This window comes from Crinia signifera, chromosome 3, assembly GCF_055691185.1.
Source record: "Crinia signifera chromosome 3, ASM5569118v1, whole genome shotgun sequence".
Classification (NCBI taxonomy): Eukaryota; Metazoa; Chordata; class Amphibia; order Anura; family Myobatrachidae; genus Crinia; species Crinia signifera.
In genome coordinates, this window is record NC_139219.1 from 263,375,877 (window position 1) to 263,398,303 (window position 22,427).

Sequence of the window (22,427 nt, forward strand, 5' to 3'; positions counted from 1 at the left end):
GGACCAGCAGGACAGCAGCAACCAACAGCCCAGCTTGCTTCCTCCCGGCCATAGACCATACCCTCCAACATGACCCATTCCATTCGGTACACATTGCTCTGTTCCTGGACGTCCCTGGTAATGTATGATTGCCAGCACCTGTGTGGAACTAGGTAATTGAAGAGAAGGGTGTTTCAACACAGGTGATAACAATCATATATTACCAGGGACGTCCAGGAACAGAGCATTGTGTACCGAATGGAATGGGTCATGTTGGAGGGTATGAATAGACCATCAATGATAATTTATGGCTGATGGAGAACAGTTTTGCCATCGAAGGGTATCCCTCCATAGATATCAAAGCATGTACCGATTCCATTGGGGGCATGCCTGGGCTGCACGGATTGGAGTTTGGCAGGTAGGGATGGCCATCAACACTATTGCTTGCAATTGATGGTGATAGTGCAAATGACCATCGATGGTAGCATACTATGGTGCTGACTATCATTGGCCATCCCTTTTATTTGACTGACTGGCCCTTGGACCAATCAGAACCTGGGGTCTGGGCTTTACAGGTGTCAGGAGTGGGGCTATACTCAGTTTACAAGCCCCTTGTCTAAGAAAAAAAAAATATTCTAATGCTTTGGGAATCGGTACATCTGTCAGAATGAACTTAGGTCTACAGTCATTAGGTCGACTGGCAGGAAGGTCGACCTGATTTAAGGTCGACATGGGCCAAGGTCGACATGCGTTAAGGTCGAATTTGCATAAAGGTCGACATGAGGAAGGTCGACTGGTCATAAGGTCGACATGGGTTTTTCACTGTTTTTTGATCCGAATGTCGACACAGTCGACATGGACACAGTTGGCAATGAGTATCGGACCCTCGCATTGCTCACTTCGCTCGCAATGCTTCGGGCACGGTGGCTCGCTTCGCTCGCCACAGCTTTAATAACCTCCTCCACGCCCTAGTGGATGGTAGGGCATGAAATACCGCCTGTCGGCACATGTCGGCTTAAAAAACAGTGAAAAACCCCATGTCGACCTTATGACCAGTCGACCTTCCTCATGTCGACCTTTATGCAAATTCGACCTTAAGTCATGTCGACATTGGCCCATGTCGACCTTAAGTCAGGTCGACCTTCCTGCCAGTCGACCTAGTGGGGTCGACCTAATGACTGTAGACCTAAGTTCATTCTAATAGATGACCGTTTCCCATAGGGACAGAAAAGTTTTATTGTTCCTCAGTGAGAAAAACAAAATAGCAATCTAGCAAATATGATACCTTTTAATGGCTAACAAAAATAAATGTTGTTAAAATGCAAGCTTTCGAGACTTCTTAGGTCTCTTCCTCAGGCATGGTATAACAAGGTGTGTGAAGAACCACATATATATACACAGCAGAGTAGGAACAAGATGTGATAGATGGACATTCTTAAGATCAAAACAAAACAAAATAACAGAATGAGCTTGTAAATTGAGTCCTTAATTGGTTTGTAGATAAGTAGTGTGAAAGTTTTATTGTCTCTAAGTTGATGACAGACCAGAGTTAGAGCTCCGATGCCCTCACTCTCTCTGGGCCAGTGTCCTCAGATGTTGTAGTGGGCCATAAATCCCTCGGATAGATTCAGTCCTGTGTTAAGGGTGTCAAACGTTGTCATTAATTTGTATTCCCAGACCCTCCTGTCTCTTTGTGATTTGAAATTTCCTTTTAGTATAATCACTTTCATATGATCCTGATTGTGTCCTGGGCTGCAGAAATGTTTGGCCACAGGAAAGTGTGTCTTTTTTTCCTTTATTGTGTGGCGATGGGACCTCATCCTTGCCTTAACTTTTTGTCCTGTTTCTCCAACATACAGACCCCCAATAGGACATTTGGTGCACAGAATCAGGTACACTACATTGGTAGTAGAACATGTGAATGTCCCTGGGATCTTATAGTCCTGTTGTGTGTTGGGGATCCGTACACTGTCTGTAGTGAGGATATGGGCACAGGTTTTGCAGCTCCTTACATTGCAGGGATAGGTTCCTCTTTGTGTAATGGATGGCAGTGAACTTCGGATTATAATATTTTTCAGGTTTGCAGGTTGTCGGTAACATAGTAGTGGAGGGTCTGGGAATATTGTTTTCAGGCGGTCATCTTTGTGTATGATGTGATGTAGTTTTTTTGCAGTTTTTCTTAGCACCTCAAGCTGTGGGTTGTAGGTGACTACCAGAGGTACACGGTTGTTTCTTTCTCTTTCTTTATATTGGAGAAGTTGATTTCTGGGTATCCTGATGGCTCTGATAATCTGATCGTTGATTGATGTGGGATGATATCCCTGATTTAAAAAGGTCCCTTTAAGTTGTTTTAAGTGGACATCTCTATCTGCTGGGCTGGAGCAGATGCGATGATATCTGATGGCCTGGCTGTAGACAATGGATTTTTTGATGTGTTTCGGGTGGAAGCTGTCCCATCTGAGGTATGAAGGCCGATCCACGGGTTTTCGGTATAGGGTTGTCTGTATTGCGTTGTTTTGAATTGTTATAGTGGTGTCAAGGAAGTTTATCTCGGTATATGAGTAATTCATTGTCAGGTTTATTGTTGGATGAAATCTGTTAAATTTTTCATGGAAATGTATGAGTTCTTGTTCAGAATCAGTCCAGATGATCAGGATATCATCGATGTAACGGAAGTAAGCCAAGGGTTTGATTGAGCAGGATGCCAAGAAGTCACTCTCGAGTTTGGCCATGAACAGATTGGCGTATTGCGGTGCCATTTTACTGCCCATGGCGGTCCCGGTGCGCTGTAGAAATATTTCTTTGCCAAAGGAAAAATAATTGTGTGTAAGGATGAATTTTGTAAGCTGTGTTGCAGGACCAGGAGCAATCCCATTGGACTCAAGATATATCTGGCATGCTGTCAGTCCATCTTCATGGGGGATATTGGAATATAGGGATTCCACATCCATGGTGGCAAGGATGGCTCCATTAGGGAGGGGACCTAGGACCTAGAATATTTTAGGAAACTAAGACTGAAGGAGTTCTTCCATGACAGAGAGGAGACAGAACCTACAAATAGCCAAACACAAATTAGACCAGTCCACAAGAAGAGTTCTGTCTGGACACCACCACCTGGCCGCAGTACCATTTTGGACCTATATATTGACTCTTTTAGAAATGTGGTCCAGTCAACAATATTGGAAAAACATAAAAAGGAATACTTTAACATCAGTGTGCAAGAAAGAAGAGCTATTCACACCTTAAGAAACAACAAGAAAATCACCATCAAGCCTGCAGACAAAGGTGGGGCCATAGTCATCATGGACACATCGGACTATACTAAGGAAGCAAATAGACAGCTGATGGATATCCAATACTATACCAAACTAGACAAAGATCCAACTCAAAAATATTTAAGGGAGTTGAGAAGGCTTATCAGGGGGCTGTCAGCAGAGTCTACTGAACTTTTGGACTTGATACCCGACAGTCCCAGAATTGGAATATTCTACATGCTTCCCAAAATACATAAGCCCGGCAACCCAGGGAGGCCAATCATCTCATGCGTGGGAACCCTCACTGAAAAAATCTCAGGATGGGTAGAGGGTGTCCTGAAACCACTGGTGAGACATACAACCAGCTTTCTCCAAGATACCACGGACCTACTGAATAAATTATCAACCCTAGGTCCCCTCCCTAATGGAGCCATCCTTGCCACCATGGATGTGGAATCCCTATATTCCAATATCCCCCATGAAGATGGACTGACAGCATGCCAGATATATCTTGAGTCCAATGGGATTGCTCCTGGTCCTGCAACACAGCTTACAAAATTCATCCTTACACACAATTATTTTTCCTTTGGCAAAGAAATATTTCTACAGCGCACCGGGACCGCCATGGGCAGTAAAATGGCACCGCAATACGCCAATCTGTTCATGGCCAAACTCGAGAGTGACTTCTTGGCATCCTGCTCAATCAAACCCTTGGCTTACTTCCGTTACATCGATGATATCCTGATCATCTGGACTGATTCTGAACAAGAACTCATACATTTCCATGAAAAATTTAACAGATTTCATCCAACAATAAACCTGACAATGAATTACTCATATACCGAGATAAACTTCCTTGACACCACTATAACAATTCAAAACAACGCAATACAGACAACCCTATACCGAAAACCCGTGGATCGGCCTTCATACCTCAGATGGGACAGCTTCCACCCGAAACACATCAAAAAATCCATTGTCTACAGCCAGGCCATCAGATATCATCGCATCTGCTCCAGCCCAGCAGATAGAGATGTCCACTTAAAACAACTTAAAGGGACCTTTTTAAATCAGGGATATCATCCCACATCAATCAACGATCAGATTATCAGAGCCATCAGGATACCCAGAAATCAACTTCTCCAATATAAAGAAAGAGAAAGAAACAACCGTGTACCTCTGGTAGTCACCTACAACCCACAGCTTGAGGTGCTAAGAAAAACTGCAAAAAAACTACATCACATCATACACAAAGATGACCGCCTGAAAACAATATTCCCAGACCCTCCACTACTATGTTACCGACAACCTGCAAACCTGAAAAATATTATAATCCGAAGTTCACTGCCATCCATTACACAAAGAGGAACCTATCCCTGCAATGTAAGGAGCTGCAAAACCTGTGCCCATATCCTCACTACAGACAGTGTACGGATCCCCAACACACAACAGGACTATAAGATCCCAGGGACATTCACATGTTCTACTACCAATGTAGTGTACCTGATTCTGTGCACCAAATGTCCTATTGGGGGTCTGTATGTTGGAGAAACAGGACAAAAAGTTAAGGCAAGGATGAGGTCCCATCGCCACACAATAAAGGAAAAAAAGACACACTTTCCTGTGGCCAAACATTTCTGCAGCCCAGGACACAATCAGGATCATATGAAAGTGATTATACTAAAAGGAAATTTCAAATCACAAAGAGACAGGAGGGTCTGGGAATACAAATTAATGACAACGTTTGACACCCTTAACACAGGACTGAATCTATCCGAGGGATTTATGGCCCACTACAACATCTGAGGACACTGGCCCAGAGAGAGTGAGGGCATCGGAGCTCTAACTCTGGTCTGTCATCAACTTAGAGACAATAAAACTTTCACACTACTTATCTACAAACCAATTAAGGACTCAATTTACAAGCTCATTCTGTTATTTTGTTTTGTTTTGATCTTAAGAATGTCCATCTATCACATCTTGTTCCTACTCTGCTGTGTATATATATGTGGTTCTTCACACACCTTGTTATACCATGCCTGAGGAAGAGACCTAAGAAGTCTCGAAAGCTTGCATTTTAACAACATTTATTTTTGTTAGCCATTAAAAGGTATCATATTTGCTAGATTGCTATTTTGTTTTTCTCACTGAGGAACAATAAAACTTTTCTTATCAACTGGCTAACACGGTACCAAACTTTTTTCTTTCGACCATAGGGACAGATGCACAGGCACAGGAGATATAGGGATATATGTATAGGGAGGTATAATAACAGATTACAGATGGGGTGTATAATAGGGACTCTGGGTATAGGGACGGGTGGTATACAGAGGGACACATGTATAAGGACAGAGCGGTAGGCAGCGCAGACGGTGCTGCATTATGACTCTCACATACACACAGGCACGCCACTGAGAGATTCTATCTATTCTATCTATTACATGATGCGGCCCTCAGTTAGCATTCGTGACGTCATCCAAGAGGTGCTGTATGGTGGGTGTCAGCGATCTAGATCGATCGTTCAGGCATCAGCTCCAAGACTGCTTACACGCAGCCTGCTTCCGCCCTTTATACTCGGCTTTCCATTGTTCGGCCTGCAGAGGGGAAGCGACGCAAGATGGCGGAGAAAATGTCTGGCGGCTCGCAGAGAGCGGGAGCCAAGGTGAGACCCCTCCCGAGCTGCGGTAGCTCAGCTGGCCGGTAGCGCGGTGCTGCTGGTTTGCGCATGCTGTGCGGGCAGTGCCGGGGTTCTGCGTCTAGTGACGGGTGATTGTGTGCGTGCGTGGTGCGCAGGAGCCGAGGCCTTCTCCCTTCATACACACGTTCCCCTGCGGCCTGGCCGGGATCATGCATCTTACCTGCCCCCGGGGCCAAACTGCTTGTTGTGCTGCGGTTTGTTTGTGTGTATATAAGTGGTCAACTGTGTGTCTGTGACTAGCATTGTGTGTGTGTCGGTGAGGAACGTTGTGTGTGTGTCGGTGAGGAACGGTGTGTGTGTGTCGGTGACGAGCGTTGTTTGTGTGTCGATGACAAGTGTTGTGTGTGTGTGTGTGTCGGTGACGAGCGTTGTGTGTGTGTGTCGGTGACGAGCGTTGTGTGTGTGTGTCGGTGACGAGCGTTGTGTGTGTCGGTGACGAGCGTTGTGTGTGTGTCGGTGACGAGCATTGTGTGTGTCGGTGACGAGCGTTGTGTGTGTGTCGGTGACGAGCGTTGTGTGTGTGTGTCGGTGACGAGCGTTGTGTGTGTTTGTGTCGGTGGCGAGCGTTGTGTGTGTGTGTGTGTCGGTGGCGAGCGTTGTGTGTGTGTGTCGGTGACGAGCGTTGTGTGTTTGTGTCGGTGACGAGCGTTGTGTGTGTGTCGGTGACGAGCGTTGTGTGTGTGTCGGTGACGAGCGTTGTGTGTGTGTCGGTGACGAGCGTTGTGTGTGTGTCGGTGATGAGCGTTGTGTGTGTGTGTGTCGGTGATGAGCGTTGTGTGTGTGTGTGTCGGTGACGAGCGTTGTGTGTGTGTCGGTGACGAGCGTTGTGTGTGTCGGTGACGAGCGTTGTGTGTGTCGGTGACGAGCGTTGTGTGTGTGTGTCGGTGACGAGCGTTGTGTGTGTCGGTGACTAGCGTTGTGTGTGTCGGGCGAGCGTTGTGTAAGCGTGTGTCGGTGACGAGCGTTGTGTGTGTCGGTGACGAGCGTTGTGTGTGTCGGTGACGAGCGTTGTGTGTGTCGGTGACGAGCGTTGTGTGTGTCGGTGACGAGCGTTGTGTGTGTCGGTGACGAGCGTTGTGTGTGTGCCGGTGACGAGCGTTGTGTGTGTGTCGGTGACTAGCGTTGTGTGTGTCAGGGGCGAGCGTTGTGTAAGCGTGTGTCGGTGACGAGCGTTGTGTGTGTCGGTGACGAGCGTTGTGTGTGTGTCGGTGACGAGCGTTGTGTGTGTGTCGGTGACGAGCGTTGTGTGTGTGTGTCGGTGACGAGCGTTGTGTGTGTGTGTCGGTGACGAGCGTTGTGTGTGTCGGTGACGAGCGTTGTGTGTGTCGGTGACGAGCGTTGTGTGTGTCGGAGACTAGCGTTGTGTTTGTCGGTGACGAGCGTTGTGTGTGTGTGTCAGTGACGAGCGTTGTGTGTGTGTGTGTCGGTGACGAGCGTTGTGTGTGTGTCGGTGACTAGCGTTGTGTGTGTCAGGGGCGAGCGTTGTGTAAGCGTGTGTCGGTGACGAGCGTTGTGTGTGTGTCGGTGACGAGCGTTGTGTGTGTGTGTCGGTGACGAGCGTTGTGTGTGTGTGTCGGTGACGAGCGTTGTGTGTGTCGGTGACGAGCGTTGTGTGTGTCGGTGACGAGCGTTGTGTGTGTCGGAGACTAGCGTTGTGTTTGTCGGTGACGAGCGTTGTGTGTGTGTGTCAGTGACGAGCGTTGTGTGTGTGTGTGTCGGTGACGAGCGTTGTGTGTGTGTCGGTGACTAGCGTTGTGTGTGTCAGGGCGAGCGTTGTGTAAGCGTGTGTCGGTGACGAGCGTTGTGTGTGTCGGTGACGAGCGTTGTGTGTGTCGGTGACGAGCGTTGTGTGTGTCGGTGACGAGCGTTGTGTGTGTCGGTGACGAGCGTTGTGTGTGTCGGTGACGAGCGTTGTGTGTGTGTGTGTCGGTGACGAGCGTTGTGTGTGTGTGTCGGTGACGAGCGTTGTGTGTGTGTGTCGGTGACGAGCGTTGTGTGTGTGTGTCGGTGACGAGCGTTGTGTGTGTGTGTCGGTGACGAGCGTTGTGTGTGTGTCGGTGACGAGCGTTGTGTGTGTGTCGGTGACGAGCGTTGTGTGTGTGTCGGTGACGAGCGTTGTGTGTGTGTGTCGGTGACGAGCGTTGTGTGTGTGTGTGTGTGTCGGTGACGAGCGTTGTGTGTGTGTGTGTCGGTGACGAGCGTTGTGTGTGTGTGTGTCGGTGACGAGCGTTGTGTGTGTGTGTGTCGGTGACGAGCGTTGTGTGTGTGTGTGTCGGTGACGAGCGTTGTGTGTGTGTGTGTCGGTGACGAGCGTTGTGTGTGTGTGTGTCGGTGACGAGCGTTGTGTGTGTGTGTCGGTGACGAGCGTTGTGTGTGTGTGTCGGTGACGAGCGTTGTGTGTGTGTGTCGGTGACGAGCGTTGTGTGTGTCACGAGCGTTGTGTGTGTGTGTGTCGGTGACGAGCGTTGTGTGTGTGTGTGTCGGTGACGAGCGTTGTGGTGTGTGTGTGTGTCGGTGACGAGCGTTGTGTGTGTCGGTGACGAGCGTTGTGTGTGTCGGTGACGAGCGTTGTGTGTGTCGGTGACGAGCGTTGTGTGTGTCGGTGACGAGCGTTGTGTGTGTGTGTGTCGGTGACGAGCGTTGTGTGTGTCGGTGACGAGCGTTGTGTGTGTGTGTCGGTGACGAGCGTTGTGTGTGTGTGTGTCGGTGACGAGCGTTGTGTGTGTGTGTCGGTGACGAGCGTTGTGTGTGTGTGGGTGACGAGCGTTGTGTGTGTGTCGGTGACGAGCGTTGTGTGTGTGTGTCGTGACGAGCGTTGTGTGTGTGTGTGTGTCGGTGACGAGCGTTGTGTGTGTCGGTGACGAGCGTTGTGTGTGTGTGTCGGTGACGAGCGTTGTGTGTGTGTCGGTGACGAGCGTTGTGTGTGTGTGGGTGACGAGCGTTGTGTGTGTGTGGGTGACGAGCGTTGTGTGTGTGTGGGTGACGAGCGTTGTGTGTGTGTGGGTGACGAGCGTTGTGTGTGTGTCGGTGACGAGCGTTGTGTGTGTGTGTCGGTGACGAGCGTTGTGTGTGTGTGTGTCGGTGACGAGCGTTGTGTGTGTCGGTGACGAGCGTTGTGTGTGTGTGTCGGTGACGAGCGTTGTGTGTGTGTGTCGGTGACGAGCGTTGTGTGTGTGTGGGTGACGAGCGTTGTGTGTGTGTCGGTGACGAGCGTTGTGTGTGTGTGGGTGACGAGCGTTGTGTGTGTGTGGGTGATGAGCGTTGTGTGTGTGTGGGTGACGAGCGTTGTGTGTGTGTCGGTGACGAGCGTTGTGTGTGTGTCGGTGACGAGCATTGTGTGTGTGTGTCGGTGACGAGCGTTGTGTGTGTGTGTCGGTGACGAGCGTTGTGTGTGTGTGGGTGACGAGCGTTGTGTGTGTGTGGGTGACGAGCGTTGTGTGGGTGACGAGCGTTGTGTGTGTGTGTGTGTGTGAGTGACGAGCGTTGTGTGTGTGTGGGTGACGAGCGTTGTGTGTGTGTGTGGGTGACGAGCGTTGTGTGTGTGTGTGGGTGACGAGCGTTGTGTGTGTGTGTGGGTGACGAGCGTTGTGTGTGTGTGTGGGTGACGAGCGGTGTGTGTGTGTGGGTGACGAGCGGTGTGTGTGTGTGGGTGACGAGCGGTGTGTGTGTGTGTGTGGGTGACGAGCGGTGTGTGTGTGTGTGGGTGACGAGCGGTGTGTGTGTGTGTGTGGGTGACGAGCGTTGTGTGTGTGTGTGGGTGACGAGCGTTGTGTGTGTGTGTGGGTGACGAGCGTTGTGTGTGTGTGGGTGACGAGCGTTTTGTGTGTGTGGGTGACGAGCGTTTTGTGTGTGTGGGTGACGAGCGGTGTGTGTGTGTGTGTTTGACGAGCGTTGTGTATGTGTGTGTGTGTGTTTGACGAGCGTTGTGTGTGTGTGTTTGACGAGCGTTGTGTGTGTTTGTTTGAGCGGTGTATGTGGGTGATGACCATTGGGTGAGTGTGACGAGCGTCGAGTGTGTGTCTGTGACGAGCGTCGTGTGTGTCGATGATGTATGGTGTGTTGCGAGGTCGTGATATGCGGTTTTCAGGGTGTATTTGTGTGGGTGGTCGGTAGTGTACTGTGATGTTGATCAGTGGTGCGTCAAGGAAATGGGTGTAGGTGATCGGGGGGGGGGGGGGGGGGGGGTGGTGAAGGTAATCAGCATTTTGCTAGCCTGGACGTGTAAGGAGGAGTGTAGGTTTTCAGCAGTGTGCTACTGTGTTATGTACAGTAGGTGATTAATAGTGTGCAGGTTATCTGAGAGGTATGTCTGAAGCTTTTAGGTAAATGTTTCAGGGGTATGTAGTGTGCCATGGGGGTGTTACAGATTTGGGGTGTATGCATGTGGAGGGTAGTTGTGCTACAGTTTTGTCTGCATGGGTAGCCTGTGCCTGGGTGTGTGAGTTGCGTTACATAGACATGCATTGCTGGGGTGCATTGATAAGCTGGTCTCTGATTTGTTTGTTTGTGTGTTGGGAAGCTGAGCTATTTTGAGCACTTGTGACGAGCTGCACTGTTCTAGTGTATCCCTGCACTCGTATTTAATAAACATGTTTACAAGCAGGATATTGTTATTATTTATGACCCTATTTTAGAGGGTGACAACATTCTTCAAGTACCTGTAAAGTATGATTACCTGTATTTTATGTGCCTTTGTTATCATTACAAGAACTGGAGTTTCTGTAATGTGGGAATACAATAATTAGTTTGAGAATTGTAATGCAGATTTTATTCATTTTTGCTAAATAAGGCTTTAACATTGTAATTATTCTTTCCCTGGTACAAACAGATATTGGCTTGAATAGCTGTGACAGTTGTAATTCACCAATTTGATGTGATCGGGGTGAGCACAATGGAGCCTTAATGTAGACCTGTCATGGCGCTGCTTTTGTGGCCTGCATTTCTAAACGCTGTAAGAGTAACTGCCTGCAAGCTTGTGTTAGAATAGTGTACCTATGTGTAGTTACCGGAAATGAACACATAGAGTAGTATAGCATAATACCTTGGTAAAGATAGCTGAAGCTGGCCAATGATTACTGCTTTATTGCCCAATTGAACTATTAAGGACTTTTAGTTCTATGTACTTCCCCACGGGTATGGATCATTAGGTCGTCAGCATTATGATTGACAACCATTAGTTTAGGTCGACATGCAGGAAGGTCGACGGTCACTAGGCCGAAATGGATAAGGTTGACATTGAAAAAGTTAATTTTTTTTTTTTTTTTACCGGATTGTCAACATAAACACTGAAACGTAGCACTGCGTCTCCTCGCATGGATGGTAGTGGCATCAAATACCACCTGTCAGCACATGTCGTGTCAACATGGACACCGAAACGTACCACGCGTCCTCTCACATGGCTCGCCATGCTTCGGGCACACTTTTTTATTCTCCCACCATGCCCTAGTGGATGGTAGGGCATGAAATACTGCCTGTTAGTACATTTTTGCTCAAGAAACAGTAAAAAAAAAAAACCATGTCGACCTAATGACCATATCGACCTTAAGTTATGTTGACCTTTTTGCATGTCTACCTTATGTCATGTTGACCTAAATGCATGTCGACCTAATGCTTGTCTACCATCATGCTGGTGACCCAATGACCGTATTCTTTCCCCACTACATTATAAACCAGCTACATCTGCGTCTTACGTAGGGATTCCGGCGTTCACAATTCCGATGCCGGCATCCCAACTACCTCTTTCTATGACCACCAAACTACACAAAGCTTCCAGCCATATCTTGTTTGATTAGAGAAGCACCACCCCTTTCTTTATACATTATTAAGTTTAACCACCCAAATTAATGCTGAAATTTATCGGAGTAGCAGTTGCTGTATATGAGTTAGGGATGACAGTTTTCTGATTCAAAATACTTTGAGGACTGAGGCATTAAATGATTTCAAAATGTTATCTCAAGCCATGAACAAAGCACCTCCTAGCCATAGATCCTGTGGCAGCCTATGTAGGCTCTGCCCAGAAACTTGGTAGGTTGATCATTGGTCCTGTTGTTGACCCTTCACCTAAATCTCCTGCTACATATTTTACATATTTTAAAATGGGTAACTAAATTTATTTAATTTTAGGGGCAAGGCATTGTTGTACACTTATCACTGTATCTGGACACTAAGAAGCCTCAGGGTTGCTTTGCCCATCAATTGATCTGGTTGGCATACCGCTTGGACGTGGCTTTTAACTCGCTGCCTGTAAATTTGCTAGCAAACTTTTTTTTTGTTTCTTAACTTGGTCCTGCCTTTTGTTGGTTTAGTATACATGCTGCCTGATCACTTGGGAGCTGTCAATCACTGGCGGTTTTTGCTGCAGGTGTTCAATCGATTGGCACACAGCATGATGTGCTGATACATCTTTAGCTGACATGATTGGTCTGCAAACTATGCCATTCGCAGATCTATTGCTGGTACACATGGGTTGATGGTCCAGCAATATATCAACAAGTGTGTACCCAGCATAAGATGTGACCAATTCTGCATAGGTAGCAAAAGGTTTCTTTTTCCTCTGGTCCCATTTTTTTTTTTTTTGCATCTTAGACCCATCGAAAGGTCAAGTTTCTGCATCAGTATTCCTTATAAAGGAAAAAATAAAACCAGCGTTGGAAAGAAAACCTGGAGGACAAAGAGTGCAGTTCCATAAAAAATACCCCAAATTGGGGGTTACTTAGCATGGATTGCTAATTTAGAATGCAAATTAAGCGATTATTGGCCATCTCTGTTTGCACTGCACGTGCGTGACTGCTAATGTTTGACAGTAACCCGGTGTCTGGGGTCAGAAACATGTGATCATTGTGTGCATTTCGGCAGGGGAAGTAAATTCCCGAAAAGGTTTGCTGCGTCTGTGCTCGGATGAACACGCGTCTTTTATTGGGATATCTAATAGCAATCTAATAGCATCACCCGATAAAAGAACATTGTGAAAAACCCACGCAAACTGACGTTTTTGCTACTGACGTTTTATCGTGGGTAATTGGATAATACTCCCCCCCCCCCCCCCCCTGTGATTCTGGAACACACAGTTGCGAATTGCCTTGTCTATAGTGATGGGTGATCTGTGGTGGTGTGGCGTAATAAAACATTTGTATCACCACTAAAGACTTGAAGGTGTTGGCCCCTGCGTCACAACTTACAGAACTCACATTTACTGCTGCTAACGTCTTGCTACCATATAAGCTTTAGGTCAGAGATCTACATGATAATAGGCAGGTGGCTATAATTTATTGGTAATGGGTGTAGTATGTGGGATGCGGACAGGATACCGAGGCTGGCATCCTGATTCCTATCGGTAGACCGGCGCTGGATCCCAGAGGTATCAGGATAACAATGCTGTAATACTGACAGCCGGCATCCCGATCGTGGAGTATGCGGGGCGGGTTTGGATCAGCCCAGCGTGGTGGTTCGGTTTAGACACTAGTGCGGGGACTTAGGTTTAGGGTGCAAGGAGGCGGTTAAAGCTTAGGCACTAGTAGAGAGGGTTAGGCTGCGCACCTGACCCCTGTTGGGATTCCCTCCCGTGCAATTAATATTTGCAAATTAGTTTTGTAATACAGGTACTAATTTCTTTGGTGTTTCAATTTATTTATTATTTATTAATAGTTTCTTATATAGCGCATACATATTCCGCAGCGCTTATTTGAACATTCACATCAGTCCCTGCCCCAGTGGAGCTTACATTCTATATTCCATAACACATGCACACACACAGACATTCTAGGGTTAATTTCTTGGGCACCAATTAGCCTACCAGTATATTTTTGGATTGTGGGAGGAAACCGGAGTACCCGGAGGAAACCCACGCAAGTACAGGGAGAATATACAAAGTCCACACAGTTAGAGCCATGGTGGGAGTTGAACCCATGACCTCAGTGCTGTGAGGCAGTAATGCCAACCATTACACCATCCGTACTGCCTCAATGAAAACATTTTCAAATAAAATAAAAGTTGTAGCCAGCTGGATCAAAATTGTATTTTTTTTTTTTGCATTAACACTTGCAAGTATATACATATGTTTAGCATGGAAGTATACGGTATAATAAAAGGCTGCTGCTTCTCACCTTTGTGGGGAGAATTCAAGTGTTGTGCACATCTGTATTGACTCATCTGTATTGACTACTGTTATGTTCCTTTATGCAGATGGGCTGGTAATTAGTAAAATAAAATAGAAAATAGCTATATAGCATAGAAGTATCTAAGTATAAATCCTTTATCCAGAGACTTCTGCTGGCTGCATGTACAATATCCTCAGTGCCTGCAGGTCTTTGTTCGGAATGCACAGTATGTAGCACACTTAGTACTGGTGTGGGAAGTACATTAAAGATTGTTGTAATTATGTTTTCTTTCTTTCTTGTTATACAAAGCTTACAATGATCAAGTATAACTTTTTACCATACTGTGATGAGTGAAGCAATTTATGGGAGTATAGCTTATTCCCTACTCCTAAATCGCTTAAATTGAAGGATCAAGACAATCTTTCAAAAATATTAATATTGATAGTATGCATACAGAGAACAAGGACTAAATGGAGTGTGGCAAACATGATAACATTAGAAGAGTCAAAAAAAGAGTAAATGACATGATTATTGACGTGCACGGTGATTAAGATCCACTTGTGCTTTGCCATTCCCAAAGGTACCGTATTTGCCGGCGTATAAGACGACTGGGCGTGTAAGACGACCCCCCAACATTTCCACTCAAAATATAGAGTTTGTTATATAAGTGCACCAGGCGTATAAGACGACCCTCCCACTTGGAGGCATGTTTTTCAGGGGGAAAAAGTTACAGTATTTGTAAAATTGATAAATTAAATTGGCCAATATGTAATTGGAGCAGAGTTTGGTATGATTTTGTGAAATGTCCAATTGCAAAGTTGCCCAGCATGTGCGTTCATGAAAAGTCAGTCAGATGTTTTTCTCACATTAAAAATCAGGGTTGGTTGGTTTGACCATAGGCAAAAACCTATTGTAAGGAGATCCCTGGTAATTTTTCCACATTCTTGTAGCTTGCTGGCTTCATCTAAATAAGCTGAAACAATGCAGTTAATCACACATGCAACAAATATATAGGAAAGTGAATCATATAAGAGGTGCTAAATCTGCCTAGCATCAAGCTTCTCCCCCCAACATTCCCATAGGACAGGAACACTCCTCGCAAACTTAAAGAGTGAACAACACCAATGTGTTTTTACATTTCTCTGGAAAGTGCTTTTGAATGTTTTAATTATGTTTATTCAGTCTAAAATTGGTTCTATTGAAAGATTTCAAATACTTTAAACCCTTTTAAAGACTAATAACGTTGGATTGCTAATGTTAGCATTAAAACATGGTTGATCAAGGTTTCTAATACATAGCAATGTTTCACAGTATTTTTTTATAACAAACAGGATTGAAAAAAATTCCAATTAAAATGTTAATGCCAATTGATTTTAAACACAAAAAAGCATGTCTTCTGGGTTAAAAAATAAACTTTTTTTTCCCCAACCCTATACAGTACATATCAAATTATGTTTTTATTTGCAGATACAGCCTTCAGTACACACAGTATAGGCATCTCACATCTCTTATTTAGCAGAATTATTAGTTCTGCATAAGGCGTATTTTCTGGGGGGGAAAAATGTTCAAAAAGGACATGTACAGTCCAAGACCTATTATGAGAGATCAAAGCATACTGTATAGTATGTTGTGATTTTTAAGGTTAAGCCCTGCACACACGGGGAGAGGGAGCCTCCACGTTGAGCGCGGTGCTTAAGCACAGCTTGCTCGGCACACAATTCTATTGTGTCTATTTCTGCGGGCATTGGCATCACCATCGCTATGGGGCATATACATGCTTCACTTCTAAGCCACCGTACTATAGTTAGATTGCTTAGAAATGGTGCTTAAAGCGCCCCGTGTGTACGCCCAATTAGAAATAATTTTATTTGTTGCAAATGTTTGGTAATTGTGTCATTGGTTTTCAGCAATGACAAGAATACAACTCACCAATCTATGGGGGGTATGCAATGTGGGATACCCGCCGACAGCCGTGATCCAGGCCCGTTTGTGGTCAGATGGACCGCATAACGACAGACGGGATTCAATGTCCCGCCTGCCGATGGGCGCAAAGGGGGCGTGGCCACTAAAACGGCCGTGGATTGTCGATCTGCGGCCAGGATAACGACAATCCATGGCCGTTATCAGCAGAACGGGCACGACAGCTTCTGAAGCCGGGCCCGTTCTGCCTTGATCCCGCATCAATGCTGTCATTAATGACCGCATTGAATACGGAGCCGCCGCTATTTTCCACGTCAGAAATAGCGGCGGCAGATTGCATATCCCTCTATGAAAAAGTATTTTTTAGCACTAATTCAATGAGGCCTGTGATGCTTGACTGAAATGCACAAAATGTCTTCCATGTATATCCTTAAGCTACTTATTCAGATAAAGATACTCTGTGTAAAATAACTTGTATGCATTTTATTGAACGTCATGATACAGGATTGAGAAGTACAAGCCAGCAACATTGTTTTCTCATGCGTATTAAGGATGGCATTTTATCCCGGATTCCGACTGGGGACATCCTGACAGTCAGAATCCCGTGCATTTCCAACTGCTTCCCACAGTACACTAACAGTCGGTATTCAATGTACAGAGTTTCGGAAAGTCTGCACATTGTCGTAAACGGTTGCGGATTGTCGGCAAACAGTCGTGAATTCGACAATTCGTATCCGTTTCCGACAAAACAGATCCGACTTTTAAAAAGTCACATCTGACAGCCTCCGGTGCTGTCCGTAAAGGCAGCATTGAATAGATATATTTCTGTGGGGAAATAATGGGACAGATTATCTACCCCTCCCCTTTTTTCTTCTAATTTGCATACCCCCCCTTCTTTTTAAAGACGTAGAACTTCTTCTAAGCAGTAGCTAACTACTTACATGCACTGTAACATCAAAATCTTGGCTACTATATGATAGGCTCTAGCGGTACACAATGCTCACCCACAGGATAATCATTCCAGAGAGAGCTAGTACAACACTCTGCTTCAGGTGGTTGTTATTGTCTGTGTGTGGTGCTTGTATTTTTTTTGCTAAGTGGATTTTATGCATTTTAGATTATTAACATTATTAATTTTTACTCATTCTGCTTTCTTCAATAATTCACAGCCGGTTGTACTATACTTAGTTTAACTGTTTTATGGAAGCATTCAGCCCTCTCTGCATGAAGCTTGTTTTGCTATGTGATCTTTGCTTTGTTATGGAATTCAGAAATGTTTTTTAATTGGGTTCTGTGCTGCAGCAGTAGTTTAATGGCGTTGTTCTCTTCCATCCCACATGCAGCAACCTCTTTTGGAAAGTAAGCTTAAAGCATTCAGTATTGGCAAGATGAGCGCTGCAAAGAGGACACTGAGCAAAAAGGAGCAAGAGGAGCTCAAGAAAAAGGTGAGCTGATGGTGGAGCTGTATACCACCCTATCACAATTATCTCATTATAATGTTATTTACAACATACCATTTGACTGCTTTGATGAAGACTTGTTTAGAAGTCTTCGCTTAATGCTTATTTATGTTTTACATAAGATCTGTTTGTATGACCTATTTCTGCTATATTGAAATGCCATCTGGATTCAGATACACCAAACAGGAGTCAGGTCTCCAAGGAACCATGTGAAACAACTGACTTAATTTAATACCCCCCCCCCCCCTTTATTGTCTCTAGTACACTAAGTGCTATTTTGCTGCGTCTGCAATGTGAATAAGACACAGCATTTCAAGAAATAAACACCACCTGTTGGGTGGACTGTTGTACCAAGTGTCTTGTGCATACATGGTATAAAGCAGGGGTGGGCAACAGGCGGCCCGTGAGCCACATGCGGCCGCGAACATCTCCTGACTGGTCTGCCGCTCGGTGCTGCTGTATGTGTGTCTGATGGCGGCTGTGTGTGCTTGCGGCATAGTCCTGTGTAGCCGACGCTCAGCCGACTACGCCACACGCACACACAGCTGCCATTGAACGCACAGATGCCGCCCCCCCCCCCCCCCCCCCACATGTCACTACAGCTGCAGCGTTAACGCCGAGAATGGGTGAATCGCCGTGACTGCATGGGCTGCAATCAGCACCATTTTTCAAGCTGGCATGCAGCTGTTTGGAATATCTAAAGAGGGACAGGTGTGTGGCATTACTAATGGGGGCAGTTGTATGGAATAACTAAGGGGGAGCTGGTGTGTGATAATGTAAGGGGCCTACTATTGTGTTGCATGATGTTTACAAGGGGTATATGGTGTGCTACAATACATTCAAAGACACCCACCCTTTTGAGTGACCACACCCCCTATTTCTAGTGTGCGGCCCTCGAATATCTGCTGGAAGTATTAACTGGCCCCCCAGCTAAAATAAATGCCCACCCCTGGTATAAATGTTAGACATGAGGACACCTCTATATATGGTCAGCTTTCATCAACCAGTTCTGTCATTCTTCAAGTGATAATCCTTCAGCTTCTACACACAGGACCTTATTCCCATCCATTCTGTCCTCCGTGCATTCGCTTGATGTCAGCTGCCTGCCCTCTCCCCGCACAGGGCGCCCGCAGTTTAGAGTCCCCATATAACGAGCGCTGGAGAAATCAGTCAATGGTCGCCGACTAATGTCTGATTTCTACCCGTCTGCAAATGGATGATTATTCTAATCATCCATTTGCAGCCGTGCGTGGGTCGTGCTTGCGGGGGGGAGCAGCCGGCACAGCGAGCGGCGTCTGATGGACTCACAAGGCTGCGAATTTCACACACAAAAACAAGTTTGTTATGATGAAATTGCATTGCCAAGGTCAAGCGGGATAACTTGTCCTGATCTGACAACACTGGAAAAAAAAATCATGTAATACTAGGAACTAGCAGTTTAGTAAATCTGGGCTTTATTCATGTAACCAAACCATCATTTCCCATACACAGGAAGATGAAAAGGCGGCTGCAGAGATCTACGAGGAATTTCTTGCTGCATTTGAAGGAGGTGACGCTAGTAAAGTGAAAACCTTTGTGCGAGGAGGGATTGTCAATGCTACAAAAGGTGTGTACTTTTCCTTGGAACTAAAACACTTCCGTACAAACAAAAGGGCTTCAGACAAAATGATGGCACCTTTTAGCGAGAATACTGTAATTCCTAGTCAGATTATGCCCCTAATGTTATTTTAGATGGTCTAATATGCCTTGGCATTTGCATTAATAAATAAAGGTATATTTGATGTGTGTGTGTATGTAATACATGGCTAGTTTATGCTTTTGTTTTTTAAGTTTGTTTTCTGTTTTAAAACAAAACTTATTAGAGTGCGATTGTTACAAAGGCTTAAAACAATCACAATGATGTTAGAAAATGCATATCTGTAGATGGACCTTAGATGCAAGCTTGGGCCACCATGCCTATGTATCTGTCGTTACTGTATAGCTGCTGTTCTATAAAAATAAGTGTTGTGATTTTCAGATAAGATACAATATGCTTCACCAGTGATACTAATAATAATGATTATTGCAGATGAGCATGACACTGATGAAAAGAAAGGCAAAATATATAAGCCTTCTTCACGGTTCTCTGAGCCCAAACCTCCACCAGCACCCGTCGAAAGACCACCTCCACCAATAATAATCATGGAACCCAAGAAACCTGTAAGAGAAAAACATTGCTTCTTTTTTTTCCTCTTTATTCTGTAGTATGTGTCAATTCAGATGTGCTCCCCTTTGTCTTATGTTCTGTTTGTCAGTTATTTAGTTTAATTTGGTACAGAAAAAAATGTACAGCCTCCAATAAAAAAAATATTGGGGTAGATTAAGGTCAACGGAATTCATGTGGTGATGTCAGGGTTTTCTCTGACCAGATAACACTAAACATACATACTAATGCTCACAATAGTGCTTGGTTAAAATAAATAAGGATTGATTAATACAACCTGCCCCTATAACTGCATCATGTACTGAAATGTAGGTCTAATATATCCACGGCATGTACAGTAGCTGTAAACACTCCTGTTGGAGTAATGCTTTGTTTGTACAAGTATACCACCATATTTTTGACTTGCATGGTGAGCACCCACATGATGTGAAGTAACCTATTTTACTTTATAATATCACTCCTGTATACTGTCCCCTAGTCCCTATTATTCCTGGAAAGACTTGTTTCACAAGTTGCAGAACATTTTTAAGTATCTTTTTTAATTACAGTGGTTTGGCAGGAAGAGCTATGTAAACTGTATAACGCATACATTGCCCAGTCTGTATGGCGTTTGTTCTCAAGCTTTCCATTGGCTTTATTTGGGTGCTCCAGTTACATCACAACTGGTAAACATAATATGGTGGCTTAAAAAGTTAGTGATACGTTGTTCTTGCTATAAATGTATGAGGTATTTTTGGTGTGTTTTGCACTGGGTAGCTTACTCTTAGGAGGGTATATTACAAACCCCATTCATTATATGTCCATAGACAACACGCTAATATTGCCCTTTTTTGGGCCGAAATTGAGCTGTTATCAGAAGAATAATACCCGATAAGTGCAGACATCAGGGCTATTTGGCTAGTTAAGTGGGTCTACTGTATATAGATAGTCCCCAGCAAACTTATTAGCATTGGTAAAAGATGCTGCTAATAGGATACCCACCTTAGTAAATACATTTTTTATGTTTTGTTTTTAATGAATCTTCTTGTACCCAAATTGCAGCATTACTCTTGTTTTTTTTTCTATTATTACTTAATAGCCGTTAAAGAAAGGGGAGAAAGAAAAGAAGAAAAGCAATTTGGAGCTATTCAAAGAAGAACTTAAGCAGTAAGTGGGTTATTGTTCTCAAGAATATATTTAAATATCGCTGTATCTATTCTGTTTCAGGAATGTACTTAACGGTACCTTAAGACTTGATTTAAGTGTGAAGTTTGTATGTTTTCCACATGTTTGTGGCGATTTCCTCCTACAAAGCAATAACAATCAGGCAGTTTAATGGTCTCTACCATACAGAAATGTGTGTGCTCTCTAGGGAATTTAGCCTGTAATCTCCTGTGGGGCAAGAGCTGGTGTTGGTGACAAACATAAGTGACAAACACTTAGCTCTATTACCCTAACATATGACATTCTATTGGATGTTTTATGGGGTATTGATTAAATGAGATAAGTCAGCAATGTGTGTGTGAAAAATTGTTCAACCCTCCTTTCATCCCGATTTATGCTCCTAGAATTTATATACATGAATTATCACATAATGTGACTTAAGTGTTATTGGGTTTTCAAACTATACCTGCATTATGAATTTGGCGTACAGAATCTTTGACATATTGTTATTGGTGCTACTTAATAAAACACAAAGCTGGTTAGTTGTTTAAGGTTTGAAACCTTACATTCCCTAAGTGGCTAACGACAATACTACATGTAAGGTTAATGATGCACTATTTTTGGGTAGTTTCCTGATTTTAATTTGTTGTAGGATTCAAGAGGAGCGGGATGAACGGCACAAAACAAAAGGCAGATTGAGCAGATTTGAACCTCCACAATCAGATGCTGAGGGACAGAGACGTCCATGTAAGAAACATTTTCATCTTTTTTATTTATTTTTTGCACTTGAAATTGTTATACAATTACTATTGTTGTGGGCACAATTTGTTTTGTTTTTGTTATTTTTTTTTAGGTTGTAGCATACATTTCCAATTTACCACAAAAAGTCTTGAGTCCTCTAAACCAGGCTTGCCAATTTCAAAGCCCTCCATGTTTTAATGCAATTTGGGCTGTGTTTTACTGCTCAATCTTCTGACTTCTAGGACGAGAGTCCGTTGATTTCTTATAAGTAGATGGAGTTACTATTTCAGCACTTATATGGGACTTTTTTCTTTGTGCCTATTACTTTGGTCAGGTTTAGCTGCTTTACGTGGCCTGACCTTCGCTGGGCGCAGGGACTATATATCCCCTATTAGGGGATATCCATTTGTTCCCCGAAAAATGTCCGGCTATCTCAATTTATGACTATTACTATTATTGTGGTATCCAATTAAAGGCTTTTTATGGCTGGAAATGGACATGCAATTGCGAGAGAACACATGGAATTGGGGATAAATTCCTGATCCCATGTATTATCACAGGTCCGGCAGCAATTTATTAAGGATTATGGCCCTTATTCTGATCGGTGCGGATATTCCCGCTTGCGTACGGGCCGCCGATGTTTATCGTCTGCGCATGTGCAGAGGTCACTCTGCGCATGTGCAGGCGATTTCGCCGCATGGATTCTTTATACGCCGCACAGGGGGCGTAGAGGGGCGTGAGGGGCTACTTATCCTCATTACCCTATGCATACGCCCCGCGTTTCATGGGCGTTCCCGTGCAAACGCGGGGCGTATGCATGGTAATGAGGCCGTGACGCGTGGGTACGGGGCGGGCATCTGACATCGCCGGATGTCAGCTGCCCGCCCCCATACAAGATTTCACACGGACAATTGTCCGTGTGGTCTTGTGTTG

At 44.9% G+C, this 22,427-nt stretch overlaps 1 protein-coding gene across 1 annotated transcript in view; it reads left to right on the plus strand.

Moving 5' to 3' along the window:
* The first annotated feature begins 5,738 nt into the window (after positions 1-5,738).
* The window catches only part of U2SURP (U2 snRNP associated SURP domain containing), a 53,991-nt gene continuing 37,302 nt past the window's right edge, over positions 5,739-22,427 (plus strand). Inside the window, exons 1-6 of the mRNA XM_083177995.1 lie at positions 5,739-5,895; positions 17,291-17,392; positions 18,899-19,013; positions 19,476-19,606; positions 20,689-20,756; positions 21,406-21,500. Of these exons, the coding sequence (XP_083034121.1) occupies positions 5,851-5,895; positions 17,291-17,392; positions 18,899-19,013; positions 19,476-19,606; positions 20,689-20,756; positions 21,406-21,500 (556 nt within the window). The 5' untranslated portion in view covers positions 5,739-5,850. The remainder of the gene's footprint in view (positions 5,896-17,290; positions 17,393-18,898; positions 19,014-19,475; positions 19,607-20,688; positions 20,757-21,405; positions 21,501-22,427) is intronic.